The sequence below is a fragment of the Palaemon carinicauda genome, chromosome 18 (assembly GCF_036898095.1).
Source record: "Palaemon carinicauda isolate YSFRI2023 chromosome 18, ASM3689809v2, whole genome shotgun sequence".
NCBI lineage: Eukaryota > Metazoa > Arthropoda > Malacostraca > Decapoda > Palaemonidae > Palaemon > Palaemon carinicauda.
In genome coordinates, this window is record NC_090742.1 from 84,515,164 (window position 1) to 84,542,137 (window position 26,974).

The 26,974-nt window shown below is 38.8% G+C and overlaps 1 protein-coding gene across 11 annotated transcripts in view; it reads right to left on the reverse strand.

Annotated features, from left to right (window-relative positions):
* Nucleotides 1–26,974, reverse strand: part of LOC137657922 (guanine nucleotide exchange factor DBS-like) — a 664,479-nt gene that overhangs the window by 30,387 nt on the left and 607,118 nt on the right. For 3 of the 11 annotated variants that reach the window (XM_068392595.1, XM_068392589.1, XM_068392590.1), the window contains exons 22-23: nt 20,092–20,348; nt 7,946–8,055 (exon numbers count right to left, since the gene is read on the reverse strand). In XM_068392595.1, the coding sequence (XP_068248696.1) occupies nt 7,992–8,055; nt 20,092–20,348 (321 nt within the window). In that variant the 3' untranslated portion in view covers nt 7,946–7,991. Of the gene's footprint in view, nt 1–7,945; nt 8,056–20,091; nt 20,349–26,974 lie in introns of those variants that run through there. The other 8 variants (XM_068392592.1, XM_068392591.1, XM_068392597.1 and 5 more) reach the window with 6 other exon arrangements.

Here is a 26,974-nt window from a genome sequence, read left to right on the forward strand (position 1 = left end):
AACAGTGAATTGATTGGGACTATCAATTAGGGTGAAAATGTGTTGACACTTCCAGTGTAATACCTTTTTATTATTATTATTATTATTATTACTATCCAAGCTACAACCCTAGTTGGAAAAGCAAGATGCTATAAGCCCAGGGGCTCCAACAGGGAAAAATAGCCCAGTGAGGAAAGGAAATAAGGAAATAAATAAATGAAGAGAACAAATTAGCAATAAATCATTCTAAAAACAGTAACAACGTCAAAACAGACATGTCATATATAAACTATTAACAGCATCAAAAACAAATATGTCATAAATAAACTATAAAAAGACTCATGTCCGCCTGGTCAACAAAAAAGCATTTGCTCCAACTTTGAACTTTTGAAGTTCTACTGATTCAACCACCCGATTAGGAAGATCATTCCACAACTTGGTAACAGCTGGAATAAAACTTCTAGAGTACTGCGTAGTATTGAGTCTCGTGATGGAGAAGGCCTGGCTATTAGAATTAACTGCCTGCCTAGTATTACGAACAGGATAGAATTGTCCAGGGAGATCTGAATGTAAAGGATGTCACCATGGTGACACTAAGACACTTCAAAATCTCAGGTGTGGAATTATACTGAATAACACTTGTGCCGTGTGTACATAGTACACAGTGTTGATAGTATACATTTACAGAAAATTATATTAGAAAATTTTATCAAAATTTTCAAATTTCAGAGTGGCACTAATCATTTCTTCCCTTTCAGGGAGAAAAACCTTTTCTGTATACGTTGTACGTATAATTCCCTTAAAATGTTACACTCGTTATTCCATTTGGTCATTTATTCGAAACAAATGTCTATTAGAGTGTAATTGCGTCTTATTTCGCCCTGCAATTAGCACAATAATATGGTCAGAGTTCTCTTACTTATTTAACTAAGTAAACCTCATATTATTGTATACTTACAAAAAATAGATATAGTTGATACTTACTTGTTCCAACAACATAAGTATATCTAGTTGATACTTATGTTTGTTCATACAATATATGCAAACCTTGAGACCCTTTTCTACTGTCTAGTAAGACACTTCCCTGCAGGGGGCAGGAAGCAAAGCCCTAACATTGTTCCATGATTAGTGGTAGGGACGTATAACAGTAACATCATATGTCTCAATGGTCCGGATGACAATAGAAAAAAATTGTCCCAAGGTTAAGGCACTTATGAAAATCCACAGATACAGTACTTTCAAGTAATTCTCTGGTATACTTCCATCAGGACGACATGGCTTGAGCCCAAAAAACGGATTTTGAAGCGAAGCGAAAAATCTATTTTTGGGTGAGATGGCCATGTCATCCTGATGGACCAGCCCTCCTTTTTCCGTATAAGAAAAAGGCTTAGGCAAGATCCATCCCAAAACTACTATATCAGTAGCACCATGCTCAATGCTACAAGGAATGAGCGTCATCTTGGAGCCATGTAGTAGTATGGGAGGAAGGGTAACCTTGATAACGGCTCCCCTTCAGTTTAGCCACTGTCCCCCTCGAAGCAAAAACGCTATTCGGGGTGAAGATTGCTATGTGTCGTATCAAGATATACGTCCCCTGATTTTATGCGATATCCTTAAGAGAAATTTTAAGGATATTCACGCCAGGAGTTAGAATTCGGGAGACCTAAAGGTCAATTCTCTGAGAATATCACTGCAGCCAAATATCCCTTAGAAAGCTATCAATAGGAACCTTCCATCAGGACGACATGGCCATCTCACCCAAAAATAGATTTGTTCCGTAACCGAAATACAAACCACGCTATTTACATGGGGTGCGCGTGTGCGCACAGCCCATGTAAATAGCTAAGGTTTGTATGGTTAGGAAAAATACAAATTATCTCCGAATTTGTAATTTTTCGCTTCGCTTCAAAATCCGTTTTGTAAGAACTGGAAACGTGAGGAAAACTTTGTGAGAACTGTTAACTTGGGGTTGAGACTTTCAGAACTAGCCTACAACACCCTGAAACTTTAAAGATGGAATAACCTATTGAAAAAAAAAAAAACCCAGAGGAGGTTTAAGAACGCTTCTGTTGTATTTTTTTTTTCCAAAAGTTTTGCAATTTCTAGTTTCAATCTGTGTATTTGCTGTATTTATTAGATAATTTGGAAATAGGATTAATTCTTGAAGAAGGGAGGATTGAAGTCTAGAAGGATACAGTAACCTTCTTTGACTACACATCAGTATGAAGGCTCTCCCAAAGGTTAAGGACTATTAAAGGTTCTTCAATATGTCTTCGAGACTATCCCATACTTGTTCTCTTCTATCAATCACCAAACGCATATAGGCTGCTAAAACTTTAGAAACCTCATCTGAAACAATTTTAACTAAAATCAGATTATCCAAAACTAAATTAAAAGCTTGATGACCAGCAAATTTCTTTTTATAAAGGACTAGCAATAACTCCTACTTTCTGCAAAGAAGAATATTTCAAAAATACTTTACTTTACTACCCAGAAGGAGCCTATGTAGAACCACGGCCATAAGGGTGTTGGTTCATTCAACATGAAAGAGATAGCGGGAAAGGGGTGAATAGTCCGTAAGTAAAGTAATACCCTAAGGTATTACCTAACCTGAAGGATTCTGTCCTCATATTAACCTCAAATAGGGGAAGTCAATTCCCCAGGTTGGGTTAGGCAATGAGATAACGTCCGAAAACGAACTCAAAGAGAACAGAATCTCGTACCAGGGATCAAAACAGGGAAGAAACCTATCTTCCAGTTAAGAACCCTAATACAGGACTGTCTGCTAGACCCATAAGAGGAAATTGTGAAACAATAACCTTTACAAGATCTAGGGAGGCTAGCCTCCTGAACAGCATACTAGCCCTACTGGAATACCGACAAGCTACTCAGTTGCCGGTATAAAACCATGTAGCCAAATGCCTAACACAGACTTACTCTGATGTCCCGTCCCCAACTCCAAACTCACTGCTGACAAGCTACTCAGTTGCCAGCTCAGAGAAAAGGAGAGAGAAACGAAACGCCCCAGAAAATTTACCCAACCACAGGTTACAGTAAATTAACTGAGGATAGCCTAGGCTAATCAGAGGGAAAGGGAATTACTCTTAGATCTCATAGAGATAGTATTGACTTGAAGGGGTATATGAGATATCTATCTCCCCCCAAAAGACAATACAAGAGTAATGGGGACATATAAAGTGTACTAAAGCACTAAAGCTATTAAGCTAAAGAGCATAGAGTAACTCTAGTATACTAGTATGGAAGAGGAAAATAAACAGTAATATCTTAATTGTATAAAATATTGCCTGAGCTTCAATAAAACTTTACCAGGAAGGTTATATCATGCATGTGTTAAAGTGCCTAGGCTAGAAGCCTAGCACTCGTGAGGCTCGAATTAATAGCCAATTTCACGACAACAATGACATAATATAAAAATCCCTAGCTAAAATACTAAATAGCTAAAGTTACTAAAGCAAAGATGCCGGGAATATCGTTCTTGCTAACTAAATGAACAAAAGAACGATCGCGTCATGACACCATCCGGCTGGCAGCAGCTCTTGTTACGTTATTTACGATATCAATCGAAAAGCAAAACTGGCAAGAGCTTACATTTACACAATTAAAAGATATTACTTAACTTTCCAGAAGCTGATGAAGCTGGGGAATCCATAACAGCGATGAAAAGCTTCGAAAATAGCGAGATAACACAGGGAAAATACTGGCCACCAAAGCTACAAACGAAAGAATGTTTTGGTGGCGCCGTACGGTGGCGATTGGCCAAACTATTTACAGTACATTAGGAGAGTCGAGTTGTTTACCTCTTTAACGATCCTCCTATTTTTCTTGCCACTTTCCGTCTCGAAGTGAAAGGCTATTCGGGGTATAAATAGCTATGAGATGTGTCAAGATACGTCCTTACGCAATATCCCTTGGAGAAATTTAAGGGATACTCGCTCCAGGAGTTAGAATTCTGGGTACCTTCGGTAAATTCTCTGGGATATATCACTGTAGTCACATATAACTTAGGAAGCTACTAATGAAGGAACTTCCATCAGGACGACATGGCTCTTTTACCCAAAAATAGATTTTTCGCTTCGCTCAAAATCCGTTTAGTAAAACCATCTTGCAATACCTGCATTAAAATATTTTGTTCTATTGATGGTGGTGGATCAAGACCTGAGGTTGAATTGTAATCTAAAACAAAATTTGTTAACTGATTTTCTGAATAAGTCAGAATATTCTATCTTTGTGAAACAGAAGGCTTCAACACTAAATGAAAACTAGAATACTGTAATCAGCCTTTCTTGCAATTGAGGTAACAATTTATCGATTCTATCAAAAATGAAATGGAAGTCTTCTCCAAAGACTTGGAAGGAGAGACATTATTTACTGACTCCTGCTTGTTTATACCTTTGCATGGGAAGTGCTGTACATTTGTTTTCCAAGGGACTCTTTTCAACAACTGAGGTACTAGCATACTAGAGTTAACTTGTGACGAGCTAGTATCCAAGATTGCGATCAAACAGTACACACTGCCATCCAAAACATGATGCAACTTTATTTCTCTAAAGGAATCATGTGATATGACACATCAACTACATATGAAATATGAAGTTGCTTTAGAGTGCTTACTTCAGTGAGTGGAGGGATATTAGGATCCAGGCTACCAACTCGGCCTTCTGCCTCCCAGTCTATTTGTCTAATAAAGCAGCTAAGATTGCCAAATTGTGAGGGTTTTGCAGCCAAAGGTTGTAAAGTAAATAAAGAATTTGAGGCCAAATTGTGAGGGTTTTGCAGCCAAAGGTTGTAAAGTAAATAAAGAATTTGAGGCTTAATAATAGATGATCTCAAATCTGTCAGGCACTGTACACCAGCAGAAACCTTACTAAATGGAACACTAGGGCTAATTAGACTTGCTTTCAGCAGTCACGTTATGGTTTGAAATAGGACAGGTTAGTTTGGAATTACTGCCTTTAATTGAAGACTTGCTAGTCTTCTGAGATTTCACAAAAGAGGCTAAAGATATTAAGAACTTTTGTAGCATATCACTATCAGAACTTGATTAATTGAATGCTACATTGGAGTTCAGTGGTGGCATGTCATAGCCATCACCTCCCTATAATCAACTAGCCTAGTCTTCTCTGGATATCTCCCTACTTTAAGGGGCCTGGCTGGAATGCCAATATATAGGGGTACTGGAAGAAAAGGACAAAATCCTGAAAAAATTCAGAGCTTTGTATGGCAATGGAGAATGTTTATACGAAATATTTTGTCAAAATTATTCTTACTTTCATAATTACAGGGTAATTAGTAAAAGTACCTCGATAAACCAAAAACATTTTCCCTACAAGAAAATGCAGTATTTCTTGTTATCGTAAATTTTGATAATTATTACATTTTAATGTATATTGTGAGCAATGGTATCTGTATAGATTCCACAAGTTACAAGACGATGCATTACACGTTAAATTATACCCTTTGGCCTTCAGTCCTACCACAAATATCATAAAGAGTACCTGTACATGTTTGAGTTTGACCTGTGACATTCACTCATTTTTCTTGTTTTCGGCAAGAATTTCACCATTTCAAAGAGGAAAAGACAATTTCAACATCTCGCTAACATAAGGAAGGAGAAAATTTGCTCTAATAAAAGTTCGGAAGTGGGTAATATCTGCGAAATTAGCGGAGTTAGCGAAAGAGATAGATGATGAAGGAGCGAACGTCTAGCCTAAAGAAGCAAGATATTGAGCAAAGGGATCTTCATTTATGATTAAGTTACGATAAAGAACTTTGTATTGGTTTATTAATATCCAAAAAGGAATATAAAATTCATAATCATGATTTATTAATATCGTCTTTCAAGTCAGTTTTTCTAATTTTTTGGCAAGAATTTCATCATTTCAAAGAGGAAAAGACAATTTTAACATACCGCTAACATAAGGAAGAAGAAAATTTGCTCTAATAAAAGTTCAGAAGTGGGTAATATCGGCAAAATTAGCGGAGTTAGTGAAGGAGAGAGATGATGAAGGAGCAACCATCTTGCCTAAAGAGACAAGATATTGAGCAACAGGATCTTCGTTTATGATTAAATTATGATAAATAACTTTGTTTTGGTTTATTAATATCCTAATAGGAACATAAAATTCATAATAATCATGATTTATCAATATTGTCTTTGTAAAACTACAGAGAAAAACTTAACGCCCCTATCTCAAAACTATAATTATTGACCTTCAAATTCTGTCAAATCCCTTAGTTTTAAAGATACAGTATAGCATTAAAATTTTGCGTCAATATATGTAGGAGGCGATGATGATACTGTATAATTTAAGAAAGACATAAAACAATAAAATACAACCCTCTTTTCCAATTTTTTTCTTATTTTTTTTTATCGCTTCTTTTCCCTGAAACATAGGGTTTATTTTTTTACCATAATGGAAAAATTCATATCTAGCAAAATAATGATTTTTAGAAAAAAAAAAACTACTTTATTTGAGGTCTATATCACATCTATATAGGGTATTTAATCCCAGGTCTTAATATTACTTATCAAGGGAGGAGATAGAATTTGAAAAACACTAATTGTTCAAGATAATCGCCCTGGCGTTGCAAAACCGAAGGTCAGGGCATAAATCCTATGCAGTTTGGTGATGTCCTAAGTCACCTTTATTAAGTGGTATGAATGTCAAACTCCTGTCCTTAAAAAACGGCATTGGGCCGACCCCTTAAGTTTGTTTTTGTGCTCTGAACTTATATTTGGCAGGCAACTATAGAAACTTACTAGTCAATAAAAGGAACAATGAAGCCTTCGCACACCTCAAAATGGTTATTTAAATATCAATACTGTTGTAACACTCCTCGCAAAGAATATTGTTGTAACACCATGCAACAAATACTGTTTTAATACTTCTCGCAACGGTTATTTAAATACCAATACTGTTATAACACTCCTCACAACAGTTATTTAAAAGCCAATACTGTTGTAACACTCCTTGCAAAGAACACTGCTGTAACACTCCTCGCAACGAATAGTTGAAATACTCCTCACAACGGTTATTTAAATACTAATATTGTTGACTACAAAACAAGGTACTTAGAGAATGTGGATTATGACTGTCCAGAAATAATTTTCTAGAACAATCTAGACAGTACATACATTCAAATCCAGAAGAAGAAATCTTTAAAAGCACTAAAATCAAAACAATTTAGAGATAAAGACTTGACATTCAAGGTCGACACAAACTATAAAGATAAAGAATCTATGGCTTGAACACGCCATCAGTGGTTTCCATTAGCCACTATTATTGTCTCATTACTTGACTAGAGGCATAATTCTAATGAAAAGAAACAATGGGAATTTTTCTTTAGTTTTAAAACCCAGCTTCCAGAGGAAAGCAATATGAAAATCATGGAGGTTCATGAACTATAGTAAAGGAACCTATCAAAATGTCAGTACTTTTAGTATGCTACTATGCAAGCAGTGAATTACAATAAAACTATCTGCAACTACAAGTTACATAATTTCTAGTGCATGTTACACTAATCCTACTTGTAGGCTACTCAGAAGTATGCTCGCAAAGTACAACAAAATACATGTGTGTTTAAGAGTCCTTGATTTACAATAAATACTTAGAAAAGAGTGAAACACAGCATTAATTTCCAGACCTCAGTTGTTAGAGTGTATTTTATGATTGTCATAGGTTAGAAACAAAATTACATTACAAATATGGTACTTTCAAACTAATGTGGCCTAAACTGAATGGAGGTCTTTATTGTTGAGGTAAAACTGAAAGTATGATTAACAATGACGAAACTTTCACTACGGAAGTGTGTGTATCTGATGTTAAGAGGGATTGCAAGAAAGTTGTATATGGTATTCAATCAAAATTTGCAGTAAACCATGGATACATAACTACTGTATATATATGATAAAGCATGTATGATACTTTGTTCCAGTTTCTTACCTCTCCCCTATTCATGCATTTCCACTGACCAATTTTCATTTTGAGGACTCAAAATTTGCATGATATTGTTAGACCCTTTGAGTTCCACTTATTCATTGAATCCTTTCTTGCTCTAGTAAGATGGTAGAATATTTATAAAAAAAAAAATTGCATTTTCTATCTTTTAATCATTTTATGTATTTATTGAAAATATAACATTCGTAAATTAATTTGTATTTTTCCTAATGATACAAACCTTTAGCTATTTATTAGGGGTATTACTTTCAGTGAAACTGAAAAGACGAGCCATTAAAATTTTAGCGAGGGTTAACTACTCATCCCGCTAGTTAGCGGTGGGTAGGGGGTAGCTTGCTACCACTCCCACGCACACACCTCACACCTATGATTTAGCTCACTTTGCTTGGAGGTAGGACTTCAAGGGGGATAGGGCTGGCGATTAAGTTTGTATAAATAGCAAAAGGTTTGTATCATTAGGAAAATACAAATTATCTACGAATTTATTATTTGTTCCGTAACTGGAATACAAACCCACGCAATTTATTAAGGGTGACTCGCCCATTAGGAGGGTGGACGTCCCTGCCAATCTGGCTTTCATAGCTTTACCCGGGGGCTCCTTCTATTGAAAATGTTGGTGCCAAATATAAGGAATCCCTATACCTTGCTAAACCCGGCTATAAAAAGTCTGCGGCCTAAGCAGGTTGTGTGTTGAGATAAACAGTGTGATTGTCAAGGTGAAAGTTATTCTGATACTTTACAGGAAAAACTGTTGGACAAAAATTTTCCCAATACCACCTCGCCAGGGTATGGGGACGCAATAGTATTGACACAATACTAAGTACTCAAGGGAGCATGGTTTACCCACAGTGGTTGAGGTCAGCTTGTGCAGAGAACCTTGGCTAATGCGTTCCCCATAACGGGAGGTTGAAGAAAAGAAAAAGAACCAGTCATTCCTTTTCATTCATGCAGACTAAAGCAAGGTAACAATGTCCTCAACCTTCTGCTACTTGTCCAATGAGGAGCTTGAGGTTTACAACCAGCTGTTGTGCAGCCACCACAGGACCGATACAGATTGTATAGAGTTCCTGTGGGTCATGTCTTGCAGGAGAAAGGTTGTGAAAGTCACCTGGAGCATTCACACCCTTGCTTGTAGACCCTGTGTCACAGAGCAATTGGCTTTGAAGGGCCAGGGGCATAGCTATGGCCCTGACATTGGGGGTAGAGATGTTGGAGGAGGATCTGGATTCAGAGTGTAATTGATGACTCTGAATCCAGCAGAGATGATGTTTTGGTGATCGTTCTTTTATCTCTCCTAGTGCTAACGACAAGAGAAGGCACCCGGTGGGCTGTTGCTGTTCTCTTGCGGTAGAACCTCAAACCTCACCCCGGGTACATTAACAGATGATCTGGATCGTCAGTTACCGAGTGGAGACTTGTTGTCTAGGATCCATCACCTCTGGAGACTGTGTCTTGGCAACAAACTCAGAGACGAAACTGAACATTGCCTTTCACCCTTATGAATGGGCGATGTCGAAAGAGAGACCACGAAGTTCCTAGGCTCATTTGGTCGCTGTCTAAATGTGTCGCAACACTGTCTTCTAAACCAGGTGAAAATTTTCTGCCTGGTGAAGTGGATTGTAGAGGGATCTCCTTAGAGACCGAAGAACTCAAACCACATTCTTAGAGGGTGGTCTCAATTCCGACAGTGGAAAGGCAAGTTTGTAAGTACGCAGAAGTTAAGAAAGATCTAGCGATGAGGGGATGTCCCTTCCTTTCAGTTTGAAGGTGAGGCTCAAGGTTGAGTGATAATCTTTACCAGCCAAAACTGAAAAGGGGGTCTTTTCTTCCTACAAATACTCGAGGATTCCGATATTGCTGGAATAGAGGTATTGAGTGGAGAGATACGTTTTCCCATGACACCAACCACACAAGACACTATACTTTGCCTGGTAGACTGATGCCGAGGAATTCCTCAGATATCCAGACAACCTCTTCGCAACTTATTACGAAAAACCTCTCTGAGAGAGGAGGTGCTGGGTAGTCTCCAGGTGTGCAATCATAGTGAAGCTATAGCTTGTGGTAGACATATGTCGAAGTGTGGTTGTCTGTGATGTGGAGAGGGTTCTCTTGTAGGCTCCGTCAGGAGCTGCAGAAGGTTCGGAAACCATTCCGTGTAATGCCATAGTGGAGCTATGAGAGACCTTGAGAGACTTATGTTCTAGCCTTGTTAAGTACCCTTCTCATTAGACAAAACAGGAACGACACGTAAACGCCATTGTTATACCCACCGTTGTTGGCATGCCTCTTGCCAAAGAGCCTTGGGGTTTAGGACTGGGGAGCAGCAGAAGCCTTAGGTTCAGGGGCATTGCAAATAGATCCACAGTTGGAGAACCCCTTAAAGTCAGGACTTTGTAGGCTACAAGGTGATCCAAAGACCATTCGGTACACCTTACCCGAGATGCTGTGCTCAGATTGTCGGCAAGCACATTCCTCTAGTCTGGGATGAAGTGGGCCGCTAGTGGTACCGAGATGACTTTGGCCCATCTTAGTATTTATACTGTTAGATGGGAAGAGGCTGCGAGTAAGTTCATTCTTGCTTGTTGATGTGAGCAACTATGTGGTGTTGTCGCTTATCACACCACTGAGTGGCTTGTCAGGAACTGACGAGGTTGTTGAAGAACCAGAAAGTTGGCCTTCATCTCTTAAGAGATTTAGGTGAAGGTACTTTCGGACTGTGTCCAGAGGCTTGAGGTTGTGTGGTGCAGCACGATGGTCCCTCCCCCTTTTTTTGATGTGTCTAAGCACAGCATCAAGTCTGGGGAGGAGGGGGGAGGATGATGAGGTTACACCTCTCTGTAGATTCTCAACTGCCACCCATTCCTTGAGGTTCGTCCAATCCTCTTGTCACACGGGGATCAGAATGTCCGGGGAATCGAAGGCTTGATTGCAATTGGACTCAAGCTCAAGCCGTCACTGGAGAGAACGAATTCTGAGGCAGCTGTTGGAAACTAGATGGGCGAGGGATGATAGGCGTCAGAGGAGACGGCCACTCTGGGCTGGGAGTTGTTCTCATCTTGAGAAAGGGTCTTGTGACCTTTCTAAGCCTCGTTATCCTGGCTTTGATGAGAAAGTTTTTGTGGAGATTGGTGTCTAGAATGATTCCAAGATATACCAGTCTCCTGAGAGGGAAGTAGGGAATACTTCCAAATACTTACCATGATCACCAGATTTTGTTAAAAACTTCAGACATTTCGGTGCTGATGCAATGTTACCACCGAGTCTGCTAGGATCAGTCAGTCGTCCAGAAAACGGACTAGACAGATGACAATCCTCTGAGCCCAGGATGGGCGCTGTGGAAAGACCGAAGCACAGCACCCTGAACTGGTATTTCTTGTTGTTTAGGCTGAATCTCTGATACTTCCTTGAAGATGGATGGTTTGGGACCTGGAAGTTTGCATCCATTAGGTCTAGCATGCACATGAAAACCTGTGGTCTTACAGCTTGTCCCAACTTGTCCAACATGGTGTGGACATCGGCCCAAAGGGCCAGCTCCTTGCGTATCCTTTTGCATAGGAGTTTGTTGACGCTGGGGTCTTGACTCGTGGAGGAAAAGATGGGACGCGATACCCTGTGTAAGGATTCTTCCCTGGTAGAGCACTCCTTTAACTGATATAAGTGGGTAAGGCAACGCTCGACCCTACCATGTGCCCTGACGGGGTTGATGCTATTCCTTAGAACAGCATCGTTCTGGCGTACATTGACCAATGGTCAAGGGCTGGGTATCGTGGCTACTGTGCAGTTGGAGAGTGCTCGCTAGTAGTCACTTGTCGACAAGCCGCTAATGGGGGCTGTCGATTGCCTGCTGATAGCTTTAGTGGATCGGTGTGATGGTGAACGGCGTATAGCGAAAAGTGTGTTGTTTGCCTTCCTATCTAGGGAACAACGGGCAGAGGTTGACTAGAGAGTCTGAGGCGATCTGCAGGCCGAAGATGGTAACCGATAAGCAAACGAAGGCTGTCTAGTCAGTCTGCCAGTTAAGGCTGGCGATCAATGAATTGGCGATTGGCTTGGAGCACCCTTAGAAACAGCAGAATGGTTTAATGATTGCTCGTTGGTGATCAGCAAGCCATTGACGATCAGCGCTCGGAGCTCTGAAAGGAAGCTTGGAAAGCTGACGATCGAGAACCGTATGGTTAGAGAAAAGTTCGACGATCAGAGTGTTGAGCTGATGATCGGTGAATGGCGCTCTAGTGATCGGCAATCGGAGCATTAGCGAATGGTAAACTAGCGATAGGTGATCTAGCAACAGCTGACTATCGAGGACTGGCGATCGGCGAGCTAGAGATCAGCAAGCTGACGATTGGCTATTAGAGAGCTGGGGGTCAGAGATCAGTGAGACTGAGGTCAATGATTGAAGAAAGACGAGCTAGCAATCGGGGATTGGTACGCTAGCAATTGGCGAGACTGGAGGTCAATGATCAGAGAAAGATGAGCTAGCAATCAGCAAACGGTGATCTAGTGATCAGGCGGTTGATGATTTCTCATTGGTGGAGACGAGCTAGCAATCAGTGGTCAGCAGACTAGTGATCAGCAGTCGATGAGCTGGCAATAAGAGATTGGTGAGCTAATGATAGGCAGTTTGCTACATCCAGATCGTGTTTGCTGACGGTGGTACTGTCAGAAATGCCTCTTGAAGAGAAAGGGATCAAGGGTTCCTTGTGAGGAGCCTCGACCGATGGTTGATGCGGTGGATCCGCCTTCGAAAATGGAATCTTCAGGATCTTGAACCCTTCTGTGAAGCCTCTTCCCTCTTTTCCTGGTGGGCGCGCTGTAATGCGTTTGCGGGGAAGGGAATGGGGCAAAGGTGACATGTCAAAAAGTTTTCCCTTTCCTTCTTTTGCCTCTTCCGTGAGTGCGCAGGAGAGTACTGGAGCGTTGTTTGTGTGTATGAAAAAAAATTTAATTTTTATATATTTTTTACAGCCCTCAAGTGTCCCCCCAAAGAAGTGCCTTAATCTGTTATTATTTCTTTTAATATGTACTGACAGCAGGACCCTACACCCAGTAGGAACTCTAAGTTTGAAGTGAAACCCAGAAACAAGTGAACATAAAGTGACATAGAAAAGTTTTCATTGGCAGCCAAACTTTTATGTTGTCAATGCCCAAACCCGGTTGACTATTCATGCAGATAATGAACCACGTGTTGCGGGGTTCTTCTTTAAGCTTGAAGTTTTCCCTGTCATAAGTCTGGAATAATATTGCATGATCCTGCACCTGATTATGTTGCTAGTCAGCCTGGAGAAGACGGTTAAAAGCAAGTTTGCCAGGATCTTCTAGTTTTGCCGCATGAATTGCAACCTTGTTTTATAATCTCTTTGATTGTGAGGAGGCAAGCTACTTGTATTTGAATGTATCCCAAACAGATACCCAGCTAGGGTGTGCCTTTGTTTATAATTGCATCTGGAACCCATAAGTGTGTCCAGCATGTGAATAGTTTTTTGTTTTTTTTAATCCAAAATTTTTTTTATCTTGTTATTGTGAGGCTGGAGTGTAAAGGGGTACTAATTTTTCCTTTAATTGCTTATTTGAATTTGACAAAACAATGTTAATGTAATCCTAACAGTTTTTTTTTATATTAAATCTCTTTCTAATGAATCATTAATCATAAATTTTTCTCACACACTGTGTCCTGTTGTCAGTATTAAAAAATTTTCCCTTTCACCTAATGTTCTGACACTTTACTTAAGTTTGAAGCTACCTTACCTAAAGAAGATAAGAGCTATTCATGTATACTGCTCATTTTCCCAGAAATGAATCAGCAGTCATGCTACACATTTATTCAGAAAGCTCAAGGCAAGGGAAGATAAGGAGGAAGTAAGGTTCTTGCTGGGTCCCCTTGCCCAGTATAAAATCAAGGGGTGGTACTCAGTTCATCCTTGATTGTTTGCCTTTCACCCAGATTTTTGGGTATTCCACCGTTGTACATTTTTTATGTAGTGAACGTTGAGGTGTAGTCGTCATTCAGACACTAGGCAGTTTGGGTGCTACCTCTGGCCACAGTCCGCAAGCTACTACAGCATTGGAGAGTGCTTCTGCTCAGGAGAGCGGGCGTGCGCAGGTGAGCACGGGCATGCAGGCGAGTGCTGGCGAGCCGGAGAACGCTGGTACGCGGGCGTGCAGGCAAGCGCTGACAAGCTGGAAAATGCTGGTGCGCAGGCGAGCGCTGGCGAGTGCTGGCAAGCCTGCAAACACCTGATGCTGAGAATGGCAAGAACCCGCTGGGGAGCGACGGTGATCAGGAGATCGCTGAAGCACAAGAGAGTGTTGACGCAATTGAGAGCGCTGAAGCACTGTGGAGCGCCAATGCTGTAGAGAGCATTGGCGTGCTGGAGAGCGCTGAATCACTGTGGAGCGCCGATGCTGTGGAGAGCGTTGGCGTGCTGGAGAGCACTGACGAGATGTTGGTGAGTGCTGGTGTGTTGGAGAGCGCTGGCGCCCAACCAAAGATCTGGAATGCTGCTATGGAAGGCACGTTCGTGAGGGCAAGTGATGTTTAAGACAGGAACAGAGAAGGCAGGTTTGGAACAAGGATGTGCCCTTTGGAAGGGCGAACATCCTCTGGAGGGGATCGCGAAGTGATCCACAGAGTCCAATGCCGAAGTCCGAGGACTAGCGGCAGCGTCGTCAGGAGAAGGTCCAGGAACGGCGAAGGTCGAGGGCCAGAAGAAGATGGAAGATGGGGCTCCTCTGCGGGGGAAGGCTGCATTGCTGAAGAGTCAAAGAGGCGTCTCTTCACCAGAGGTGAAGGCGTACTTCTAAGGAGAAGGAATGATGCCCTCTGGGGGCCGGTGGATCAGCAAGCTGACCTTCAGCAGCAGCAATCCTCCGGAGAGGAGTCTCTATGAGTGGCCCCTCTCACGAACGAGAGGTGATCACTTCGCAGGAGAGACTTGCCTAAGACTACGCTCGGCCCCTGAAGGAAGAGAGACTCAGCAAGGGGGGAGCGAAGTCTAGTCGAAGACAGCAATAGTAGTCGGAGTCGAAGTGATGAAGAAGATGCAGATAAGTTCTCCCTTGAAAGGGAGAAACAACCCAACACCTGGGGAGGAAAACTCTCCCTCGGAAGGGAAAGTAGTCCAGCCCCTGGAGGCGCACCTCTTGGCAGCGCTCTAAGATGATCTGCTAAGAGCACTGCCTGAGGAAGCGTAGCCGGAGCTAGATCCTCGAAGATGGAGTGCTGATCAGGAGCTGCCACGAGTGTACTTCTAAAGATAAGGGATGATGGCTTCTGAGGGCCGACAGTGACAGCAGATTACCCAAGCATGAACGGAACAGCTCTACTTAGTCGGCTCTATTGGTCGAACAAAGAAGAACTGCATCGCTAACTGAGGAAGAATAAAATAAATTATGTAACAAAAAACTCCCTCGAGAGAAACACTTAGTCTAAGACAGGAAAGGAGACCACAGAGGGAACAAACATAAAATAAGAACTGCGCACTCCCTTCCCCAGTCGACATCGACAGGGGAAGGAGAGCGGAGAGTAATTGATAAAACAAGAATTACAGTTATTTAAATCCGCTAAAAATATTCACTAATCAGAAGAACCACTGGATACTCCGGTGGAAAGTGTTCCCCGCGCTGAAGCAGCTGAAAAGTTAAATTACAAAAAATTATATTTTCACTTAAATAATTAAGAAAAATAATTGGAAGGGCAACCTAACCCGCAAACGGGAAAGATGCTCCCCCATTAGTACTGTCGGAAGCCCATAAAAAAAAAAAAACGGCTTTGAGAAGAGAAAGACCGAAGTCAAGCTCTGAAAGGCCACACCCTTCTGTTCCCCATGGTAGAGAGAAAGGCGAAGACAACAGCTGAACGAGGAGGGTCCAAATGATGACGATTCCCCTGCGGCGGCGGCCGAGTCAACGAAAGGTTATCCGCTGACAGGATGACCGATGGACAAGTGGGGGAAAGGTCAGAAGGGAAGTTTCTCCAGCCTTGCGCAAGTGTCTTAAGCACCTGCCATATTACGAGATATTTAAGGTTTTGATTTATAAAATAAGCTGTATTTCTATTTAAGAAAATATAGATACAGTATATAGTAACATACTGCGCAAGAGACAACACATAAGAAGTTGAGTAGTGGCGTCGGTTATGAGTTGTCTTAGCATATCAATAACAGATAATTTTGTATACTATTTTTTAACTTATTCAAAACATCTACAATATATAATCAATATAGTATTACATAAGCACCAATTTCTTATAATCTACCATAATCTTCTTATAATGCATTTATAACTCATTACAGTAATTTAGTTCTCTCTTATTTGATGTCAGGATGCCAGAAAACTTCAAATCATTCACACACATTCACTCACTCACTCATTGTAATAAATTAAATCTTTGTTTTTTTGCTAAGTTTTTATTGAGGCTTTATAATCCAGCACCACAGAGTTAAATACTATAAAATATTGTGCATCGGCAACATGAAAGAAACCCCGGTTAACGTCATGCGATTCGCCTCACAGTACAAGTTAATAAAATATGAGAAAAGCATTTAAAATAAAACTATTAGAATCAATATGCTAATTGGAAAATGGTAGATCAAGTAATAATTGTTTCTTTCAGTAAAAATGAAATATCCTTCAGAAGCATGGCTTAATAATAAGGGAGTTAATTGATCCGAAAATTGAGGTTGATGACGGACTAGGCTTTGTTTTTAATTATAGATATAATACTAAAATGTGAATATTACATGCATTATTATTCGATACAGTTAAGGGAAACACCAGGGAGAGAGAAGGACGAAACAATATGACAAAGAAACGAAATAGGAGGGGGGAGGGGGTAGTCCGGTTCCTTCTTGCACATTTCCTCCGCCTTATCTACACTAATTCAAATAAATTAGCGAAATCAATGAATTTTGGAAATGCGAGAAGGAATAAAAAATAGGAAGGGGTATACGTGGAATAAGGGATAAGAAAGAGGTTTAGAATTATTAATAAGATGAAAATGACAAATGAATGCTAGAAAAGAGAAGATGAAAGAAATCACGAAAAATAATGAGAAAAGACTTGGAAAGATACGTTGTAGATGTGTGTGGGAGAGCAACGTAAATGTACGAAAGGGATTGGGGAAGGAATTGGGAAAAGGATTAAAGATATAATAATAATGAGTGAAGGACAATAATAATGTGAAGGAGATATCATACTAATATGCATGATAGGTTATATCAGTGAGTTAATTCTGTGAAAGTGAATGGTCATATCAGTGGGATAATATTGTGAAAGTGAATATAGGTTGACGGCGGACTACACAGATTTGATCAGGTGATTTGAATGTAAACAATGCATGAGATTATAATTCATTGTTTTTAATTATACATACAATACTTAAATGTGAATATTACATGCATTATTATTGGATACAGTTAAGTGAAACACCAGTTTAATCAAAATCCATTTTTTTTTTTTTTTTCAAATATAGCTGTAATATTTTACCCCCGTAAATGGATACACACTGTACAGAGAGAGCTAGGACCAGCTGGGTGTAGATGTAGGTAGTTGTGCGCAGCGCTCCCAGTGTAGAGGAGCGCGAACTATTTAAAATCATCCCCCAGCTTGAATTTTATTGCAATTTTTATGAATTTATTTTGATAGGTATTGCATTGTTCTTGGTCATCCCAATGCTATTGCTAACTATTAAAAATCAAATTCTTAAAGTTAGGTAAACAATCATCACAATTTTTTTTCTTCTTCCTTAATCACAAAAAACCGAAACCACGAAGCAATAGGCGAGGCGAAAGAGCGATAACAACCGGTCTCCATCTGAGCCAAAAGGAAAGTGAGCTACTATAAGATTCAGGGCCTCTGTAACACGGTTTTTTGGACTTTGCTCCTTAACAAAGCATCGGATGTAGCTGAAAGTTGACATATGTATATTTTACAACCACACACAAATTTTGTCAGCATTATCATTAACCTAAACCCAATAGTTTGAATTTTTATAGAGTAAAAATGATCTAGCCGACGCCATGGCCAGTGATAACGAGCCAAGAGTCGAAAAAATTCATTACGTAAGCAATGTAAACAGCTTTGGACAAAATTTTGCCCCGCCCATCCACCAGACACCCATTCACCTTCTTCCATCGACTCTGAAACCCATAACATTCAAGAATGGCTAACAGGATCTGGAATTGCCCCCGTGGTTGCAAAACTGCATTTGTCTTACGACTTGCAACTTTTTACAGTCAAGAGAAAGCCCGTGGCCATATTTACTATAGCCTGAATAGGTAATTATCCAGTTTCTAGTTTAAATCCAATGTTTATGGTCTGGTTTGTACCTAGCGTAACATGATTATAATACAGTACTTGTAATGTCATTCAGGCTATTGAACATTTCCATTAACTATTCACTATCCCACCAAGAGAGAGAGAAAGAGAGAGATTGTATGTAAACAGTCTTTATATAACTATTTTGGTTAAAATAAGATTTTTGTGCTAAAATCTCCAACAGACCAACGGATCATCCGATATAATTTCTTTTCTTCTTCTTAGGCCGTACGACCGTGTTGGCTATGTTTTGGGCATGACTGCATTTTGTAAATAAATCATGAATAGTTTTAGGAGTTTTATTTGTACATCTAATGGGAATTTATAGAAGTAAAGTGAACATAATTAATTTATCCTTTAAAATAATTACTACATGTAGCAAACAAATAGTAGTAAAGATGATAATGCAATGAAGGAATGATACCATACTTTATCTTTAGCTTCATCAACGGCAATAACATACCCAGTTGCCATAATTTGTCAGCTTAATGAAATAACCTATCATCTAATGTTAAACTTAATTTCTGAGGAGGCCATGGCTTATTGCACAGTGAAAAAAACATGACAAAGACTTTATGAATGGCGGAATGATACATAAATGTGGGTGGGGTATCTGTGCTAGCGTAGTAATACTACTGTAGCAGTAGTGCCCCAACTGCTGGGATCCTTGAGGATCATTTAGCACTTCTTACAACTACTCGAGAAATGAGTTTTTATAGCCAGAATTTAAATTTTCTGATCCAACAATGCCCATGATAGCCTTCAGTGTTATCCTGAATTATAACGAGGCCAAAGTGGGTGGATCCTCATGAAGTCATCATTCTGACAATAATTATTGGTGAAGGTTTAAAGCGAAAATACGGTACCGGCTATCTTTTTTTTACAGTAAATAGGTAGGTAGATAGACAATGAATAAAAATTGCTTGACATTGGATATAGCAGTTATCAAATCAAGCTGGTCTACTACGTTTTTGAAAATTACCAACTATTCCATACACTTTGTCAATCTGACTGTGACCTATAAAGTAGACTGTAATTTCTTAGGAAACTTATTTTGGGAGTTGGACAAATAATCGAAGTGTTTTTGTATTTATTAACATATTTTGTTCGTTTGTTCATTATGACAATTCTCAGTGGAGAGGTTTCAGAGTTCATAAAGGTGTACTGCTTTGCTTTTATTTACACTTTTGTGTTATTGTTGGCAGAGGTATAGCCTTCGTTACGTATAACCAATCATCAATCGAGAAAGAGAGAAGAAATGCCGTCATAAGTTACGTAACGAGTGCGTTCGAAACCTTTTCTCTGAGTAAGTTGGCCCGTCTTCAAAAATCGTCACTTTTACTTAATAAAGTACCAAATTTATTCAACCTACGTAATGCAGAATATTGTCAAAATTTATGTGTAGATATAATGTGTATTCTGAATAAGCGTTATATTTATGAAATTCATAGAAAAAAAGTTATTGCGAAAAAACCGTGTTACAGAGGCCCTGAATCTCATAGTAAATCACAGGTGTGCGAGTGGGAGTGGTAGCAAGCTAACCCCCTTACCCTCCCACTAACTAGCGGGTTGGGTAGTTAAACCTTGCTACAATTTTAATGGCTCGTCTTTTCAGTTTTACCAAAAATAATACCCCTAATAAATAGCATAGGTTTTTATTCCAGTTACGGAACAAACTGCATATTTAAAGAAAAGATTAATTAGCATGATGATAAAAAAATTATTTATTATAGTATTATAATTTAAATATTGAATTATTATAAAAATAGCAAATAAAATAAAATTGTTTAGGGTGTGAACAATCTTAATAAGCACAAACCTTGAAGTAGCATGTTTTAAACCAGAGGAAGACTCCTGGCTACTAACTGAAGGAGATGACCTGCTGCCTTTCTTGAGAACCCGCTCCAGGTATGCGGCAGGAGCCCAACCTTCATAAGGTGTCCCAGATACTCTAACATACCACCATCCAGCACATCCTACTTTGATGAGATCTACATAGTCTCCCTCCCGAAGACTGACTTCAGATCCCCCCATTGCATTGTAGTCTGCTAACACTAGGAACCTCGAAGACGTATACTGTAAAAATGGAAGTCTTAAAAAATCAATCATAATCATTAAATCCTGCAAGTACAAAAACCCAAATTTCTTTTGCTATACAGCACAGTAGTAACACTTGAGGGTTTTGATAAAGTAGTTTAAATCTTTTGCTATATGATATTACCACTTGAAGATTTTTGTAAAATGTTATGTAATCTCAAAATTCTTACTACCATTGTCACAAATGGCATCTACACAAAGAATTTATAAATAAAGTTAAAATATCTCAAATATAATTTTACAAGGTTGTCATTGAGTTACTTTTCAATATAACTACATACAACATTAAAAAAGGTCTTTATTATTGGTGATGTTATTAATATTTTATAACTTAATTACTAGTTTTTTTTTTTTCTCATTGGAGACCATCATTGAAATATAAAAATCTTAAAAACTAAGTATTGATACAGTTATGCAGCATATCTTATGATAAGTGAATCAATAAAAACTGAGGCATTACATTACAGCATTTTTATTGAGCTTACCTAAACTTGGAAAATATAGTCCTGTACATGGAATCCTCATCACATGGTTTTACTTTAAGTATGCATCCCAATATTTATGTAAACACAAGTGTGTGAAATAATATCTAGATTTTTTTAAGGAGATGACTTAATTGATTTATCAAAGCAAAATCTTGTTAATTTGTAACTTTTTTTAATATAATAATGAATGATGTTTATATGATTCTAATTTGCCATCACTGATAAAAAAATGCATCGATGACATCTTGGAGTACTAAAATTATTTGCAATATTTTGTTCCATACAATGAAATGACAATATAAATGTACATAACCTAAAACACCTGATTTATCAGAAAGCCTGTTAATAATTATCCAACTGAATAAGTTTGCCATTTCTATTTACTTAAATCTCTAACCATCAGTAATATGAAGTTAGTTCTACAATAAAATTATTTTGTAGTTTTGAAATTAATTTGTTACTGGTTTTTTTTCTGACATGGGTGGAGATTGCACATATGCGAAGTATTTAGAAGTTGAAATATCATGATCTTCCTGTCAATTGACAAAGTTTTGGCCACTTGACAAGAAAAATTATGCTAAACTAAAGCTGCTACTTTATTTAAACTATAGTATACTGCAATGTAGTATGTATCAGCTACACAAGAAAACTCTTAGTATTTATTGTAGAAACAGTTACTAATGGGAAAATACATTAGAGGTTCCACTCACAAAAAGACATAGTACAGTAATTTGCATTTTCCTAGCTATACAACCTGAGTCCATTAATAAAAGTGTTTTTCCGTTTGGCAGGACTCGGCTGTCAACATCTTATGAGGTATTGGTAGTTACTGGCAGACACCCCTACCAAGCCAATTCACTAACCTTTACTTAGGGAGTGCAGGGTGGTTGAGGCAAGAGGTGAAACTTGAAGACTCAGGTTTGTATATATAGTAGTCAGGAAACTTACAAATTACTTTTAAAATTTGTGATTTGCTCCTACACATATGCAAACTATCTCCCTTTAAGACTCCTTGTTAAGGGGGTGAGGAAGCCCCTATAACCATACTAGCTAGTTTAAAAGCCTTAGATATCAATACATTCGGACTTGATTCCTACCACTTTCAAATACATGTGAGTAGCTTCTCCGGGGTTAAGCTACGTTTCTGTCCACTAACAGATCTTAGAGGAAGAAACTATATCTTTGGAAGGGTATGATGTCACAATGTACGGTCAATTAAGCATAATGTGTCCATTCTATCCATCCTCCCTCATGTAAGGTGGATGGGGGAGATACAGTACTTATGTAGAACAGTTACTCAGTATGGAAGCTCACCTGCATAAACATCTGATCAAATAAATAACGAAACGATCGTTGCACCCCAAGGGAGGTAAAAGAAAAGGAGGGAAACGGCCAGATACTTCACTAACCATCTTAGAATAACATTGCGACTGTTATCTTAGACGCAATGTTTCTTGTCCCGTGGGGCTAGGTACACTACAGAGACTATTGAGCAGATACCATAGGTTCCAATGAAAACGTACTTGTATCCAAAGACTTATGGTATCCTCCCATGGATGGCGGGTTGTAAAAGGTGCCTGGCACTTATAGACTAAGCCCTTAGCACTTGCACCACTGACAGGTTCTTTGTGAAGGCCCCTTAGCACTTGCACCACTAACAGGTTCTTCGTGGAGGTTAAGTTAGATCTTCGCAATATTCTGGCTTCGTGTAGTGTCTGGGGCAGTCTCCTTGTCAGAATGCATGTCCAATTGTTCAAATAAGACAGAATGAAACTCTGTTTCAGGATCTTTCATTCCTGCCGTACTGAAAGAAGGGTCATTGTATCTCCTCTCCGGAACAGGAAGGCAAGTTATTTGGATCCTCACTAGTCACCTTTGTAGGGAGGAGCAAGAAAATTACAGTTATTGTTGTTTGGATTCTAGGTCCCTGACATGAACTCCTGGACCAAGGTGATGGAGATCTTCCCTTCAGAATGACTAGTTCACAGGAAATATATGCCGTTTTCCTACTTGCTTTGCCTGTGCTAACCCAAGTTTGAGCAGGTCTGATTAAGAGACCACTGGACTTGTGAAAGTTCTCCTACCGGTCTGAGCTCTCTGGGAGGTAAAGACTATTACCCACCTGCTCCTCAAGAGGCTTGATGATGCTCATGAAGAGTCCACGTCTGAAACCAAGTTTAACACTCGGAGTGAGTGGTATTTTTACTGAGAAATTGAAGAGCTTCCCCAATGGAGGAAGAGCGATAATCAGCTAATCTTGTTACCATTTGGATGTGGCTGGTTAGAAGTGATCAGGGTTCTTCGGAATATTGATGTCTACTACCAACTGCTGAGGAATTGGAGAAAGAGAGGCAGAAAGCCATAAGATTCTAGGATTCTAGATGTTGGAAGGTGTCTTTCAACTTTGAAAGCAGTCTTCAACTGGGAGAATTTCAGAATTTTCTTATTCTACTGCATGGCAATCAGGTCCAAAGCTGGTGAGAAAATGAAGCCTCTCTGACACACAATGATATACTGTAGAAATAGCCTAAAACACATACACTGGGTCTCTGTTGATTGACTCCCTTTGCTCAAACAGTGTTCTTCCATAAAAAAAACTTCTGCAGCTGCATAGCATCTTCTACCCACAAGATTGTACCTGTAATTATTGCAATCAGTCAGGTCTCCTTATTTGTTTTTGCTATATATATATATATATATATATATTATATATATATATATATATATATATATATATATATATATATACAGTGGAACCTCTACACACGAACGTATCTACATCCGAATTTTCCAACATCCGAAGTAAAATTCGAGAAAGTTTTTGACTCTGCACCCGAATTTTATTTCGACACACGAAGTAAACATTACGCCATTGAGCGTCGAGTGCTCAGTTCTCTATTCTTGTGTGTATCGTATGGTTGTCCTCTGTTTGGTCTGTTATTAACAGTGCTTATTTTCTTCCTTTTCTCACATTTCCTTTTTGATTTTACCTATAATCATGGTGCCTAAGAAGCTAAGTTTCAGTACAGGAAGAAGGCAATTCTTTCATTAGAATTGAAGCAAGAAATTATAGAAAAACATGAGAGCAGTGTGCATGTGAGTGATACTGTATGGCTAAACAATATGGCCGGAATAGGCCTATGATCTCGAGGATCATCAAGCTGAAGGCAGCCATTAAAGCAAATAACCATCGAAGGTGATCACCATTATTACAAGACATCTTAGCAATACCCTGGAAGAGATAGAACGCCCTTTGTTGATAGGGATAAAGGACAAAGAGATTGTTAGCAACGATCATTTGTGAGAAGGGCCAGCGTGATGAACAGAAAGAAAGAAAAAAGTGAAGCAAAGAAAACCATGATAGCATTAACAAGCTCTTTTAAATAAGACTTCTCTCTTTTTCTGTTTCCCTCTAAACATAGCATTAACATGTTCTTTAAATAAAATCTCTCTCTCTCTCTCTCTCTCTCTCTCTCTCTCTCTCTCTCTCTCTCTCTCTCTCTCTCTCTCGTTCTTCTTCGCTGTTATAGTGTTAGATACGTCTATTATTTTTTTTTCCGAGATTGAGAGAGAGAGAGAGAGAGAGAGAGAGATTAAACAAAAATGTGTTTAGAGTACATACGATTTTTAACAGCGTCAACGAGTTAAAAAACTATTAAATATAACTAAGAAAGTAATAACAGCTAATCTGAATTCCTTTATTAACTAAAACAAATATTGATACAAACACACTCGTGTGCGTATGCACAAACACACACACAGGTGCAAAAATTGCTACGCAGTAAGAGAGACGGTCGGGGAGGAGGTAGAGATGGTGACTGCGATAACATAACTCGTCACTGAAAGTGATGAAAATAAAAAATCAAAAGAAAAAAATGTAAAAAATATGAAATATAAAAATAAAAAAAAAAATAAATAAGCTAAGTTAGATTAAAATTTCCGTAGTGTAAGTTACGGTATGTTATCGCAGTCACCATCTCTACCTCCTCGCTGATCTTGTCTCCTCGTGCGTGTGTGTGTGTGTTTGCGCATACGCACACGAGTGTGTTTGTATCAATATTTGTTTTAGTTAATAAAGGAATTCAGATTCACTGATATTGTATTTTTAGTTACATTTAACTGTCTTTCAACTCGTTAACGCTGTTAAAAATCATATGTACACAGCACATTTTTGTTTAATCTCTCATTTTTGTTTCATATCTCTCTCTCTCTCTCTCTCTCTCTCTCTCTCTCTCTCTCTCTCTCTCTCTCTCTCTCTCTCTCTCTCGGAAAAAATTAATAGACGTCTCTAACACTAACAGTGAAGAAGAACAAGAGAGAGAGAGAGAGAGAGAGAGAGAGAGAGAGAGAGAGAGAGAGAGAGAGAGAGAGAGAGAGAGAGAGAGTATTTATTTAAAGAACATGTTAACACCATGTCTACCTTCTCGCCAATCGTCCGTCTCCTGGGGCGTAGCAAATCCTACACCTGCGTTGGCCTGTCTCTAAGGTAAAGTGGAAATAAAACACATTTTTTATTTATCATTTCTTTATAATTATCTTTTTTACATGCTTCTTTCATATTATGCAGTTATGTTATTGTTATGTGTAATTATGTGTAGCCATTTATTAAGGATTTATTATGGGTTTTTAGGCTGAGGGACGAATTAAATGAATTACCATGTATTATGGGAAAATTCGTTTCTACATCCGAACATTTTCTACATCCGAAGTTGGTTGTGGAACGAATTAAATTCGTATGTAGAGGTACCACTGTATATATATATATATATATATATATATATATATATATATATATATATATACACTGTATATATAATATATATATATATATATATATATATATACACTGTATATATAATATATATATATATATATATATATATATATATATATATATATATATATATAAAAGGGATTTTGACGAAGGAAAAATCTATTTCTGGGGAGAGACCTGTGACGCCCGGTGAAAAGGGTCCTTCTTTACACTTTTCTAATATAAATCTTCCAAATATACTCGAGAAAGATAAAAGCATGGAATGCAGAGGTTACTACCCTCGCGCGATCACCTTGTGGGTGTCGTGTATTTAACAAGGGCATGTGAAAACCACTATTCACAGGCTGTCTTCCATTTAGATAATCCCTTCATCAAAGGGGAGGGCCGTGATAGGCCGTAGAGAATACAGTTGGACTACCCAACCGACACCTACTACTCGCGCTCTCCAGGTCATCCTTCTGTTTTGGACTTGCCCGCAGTCATAATTTTTTTGTGCTCGGTGTTTTTGCAAGTGATTGTCGTTAATTCAACATGACTGACGCTGCTACTTCACCTTTACCAATGTTAAGTACCATAGTTTGTTTTGACAGTTTTTTCAGTACCGGGCATTTGTTCTCTTTCCAGTAATGTGGATTTTAATTTTGGAAGAGGCTTGGCCGTCCTCGGTGACGGCAGCCATTTTGGTTTTGTTCGATTCGGTAGTTTTTCAAGTTAATATTGCCCATCTGGTACTCTGTCATCTAGGTTATATCACTTACGTTTTATGACCATTTTTATTATCATTATTTATTATTGGTTTTTACTATGGTATTTATTTGCTAGCAAGTCCAATTTGGACGAAGAATATCTATCTAGTCTTTGTTATAGTTATGTACACGCCTCAGGAAGGTGCTCGTTTTAGTCTATATCTTTATGTTTATTTGTTACGTTGTCGTTATTCTTCGTTCTTGGTTATTACAATTTTATCATTATTCTTATCATATTATTGTGTAATTTTGGTTCTGTATTATGTAACCTTGAGAGCGTGAGCATAGAGTGCTCGTTTTCTGTTACTACAGTTACGAGATACCCCTTCTCTCGTTTTCTTTATTAAGCTCGAGTAGAGGAGGTGGATTTCCCGTTTTCCGTTTTATACGATCACGAGTTATTCCTGCCTCCTCTTATTCTCCGGGTTGATGATATTACGTTTAATGATATTCACGTTTTATTGATGTGGTTACTGTTAATAGAGCTAGCACTATTAATGGGTTACGTTAGTGTATGAGTCATTATTTGGGATCGCTTTATGCCGACACCCTTAGCTCCGCCTTGAGTTATACTCCGCTATAATGGATACTCATTGGGTG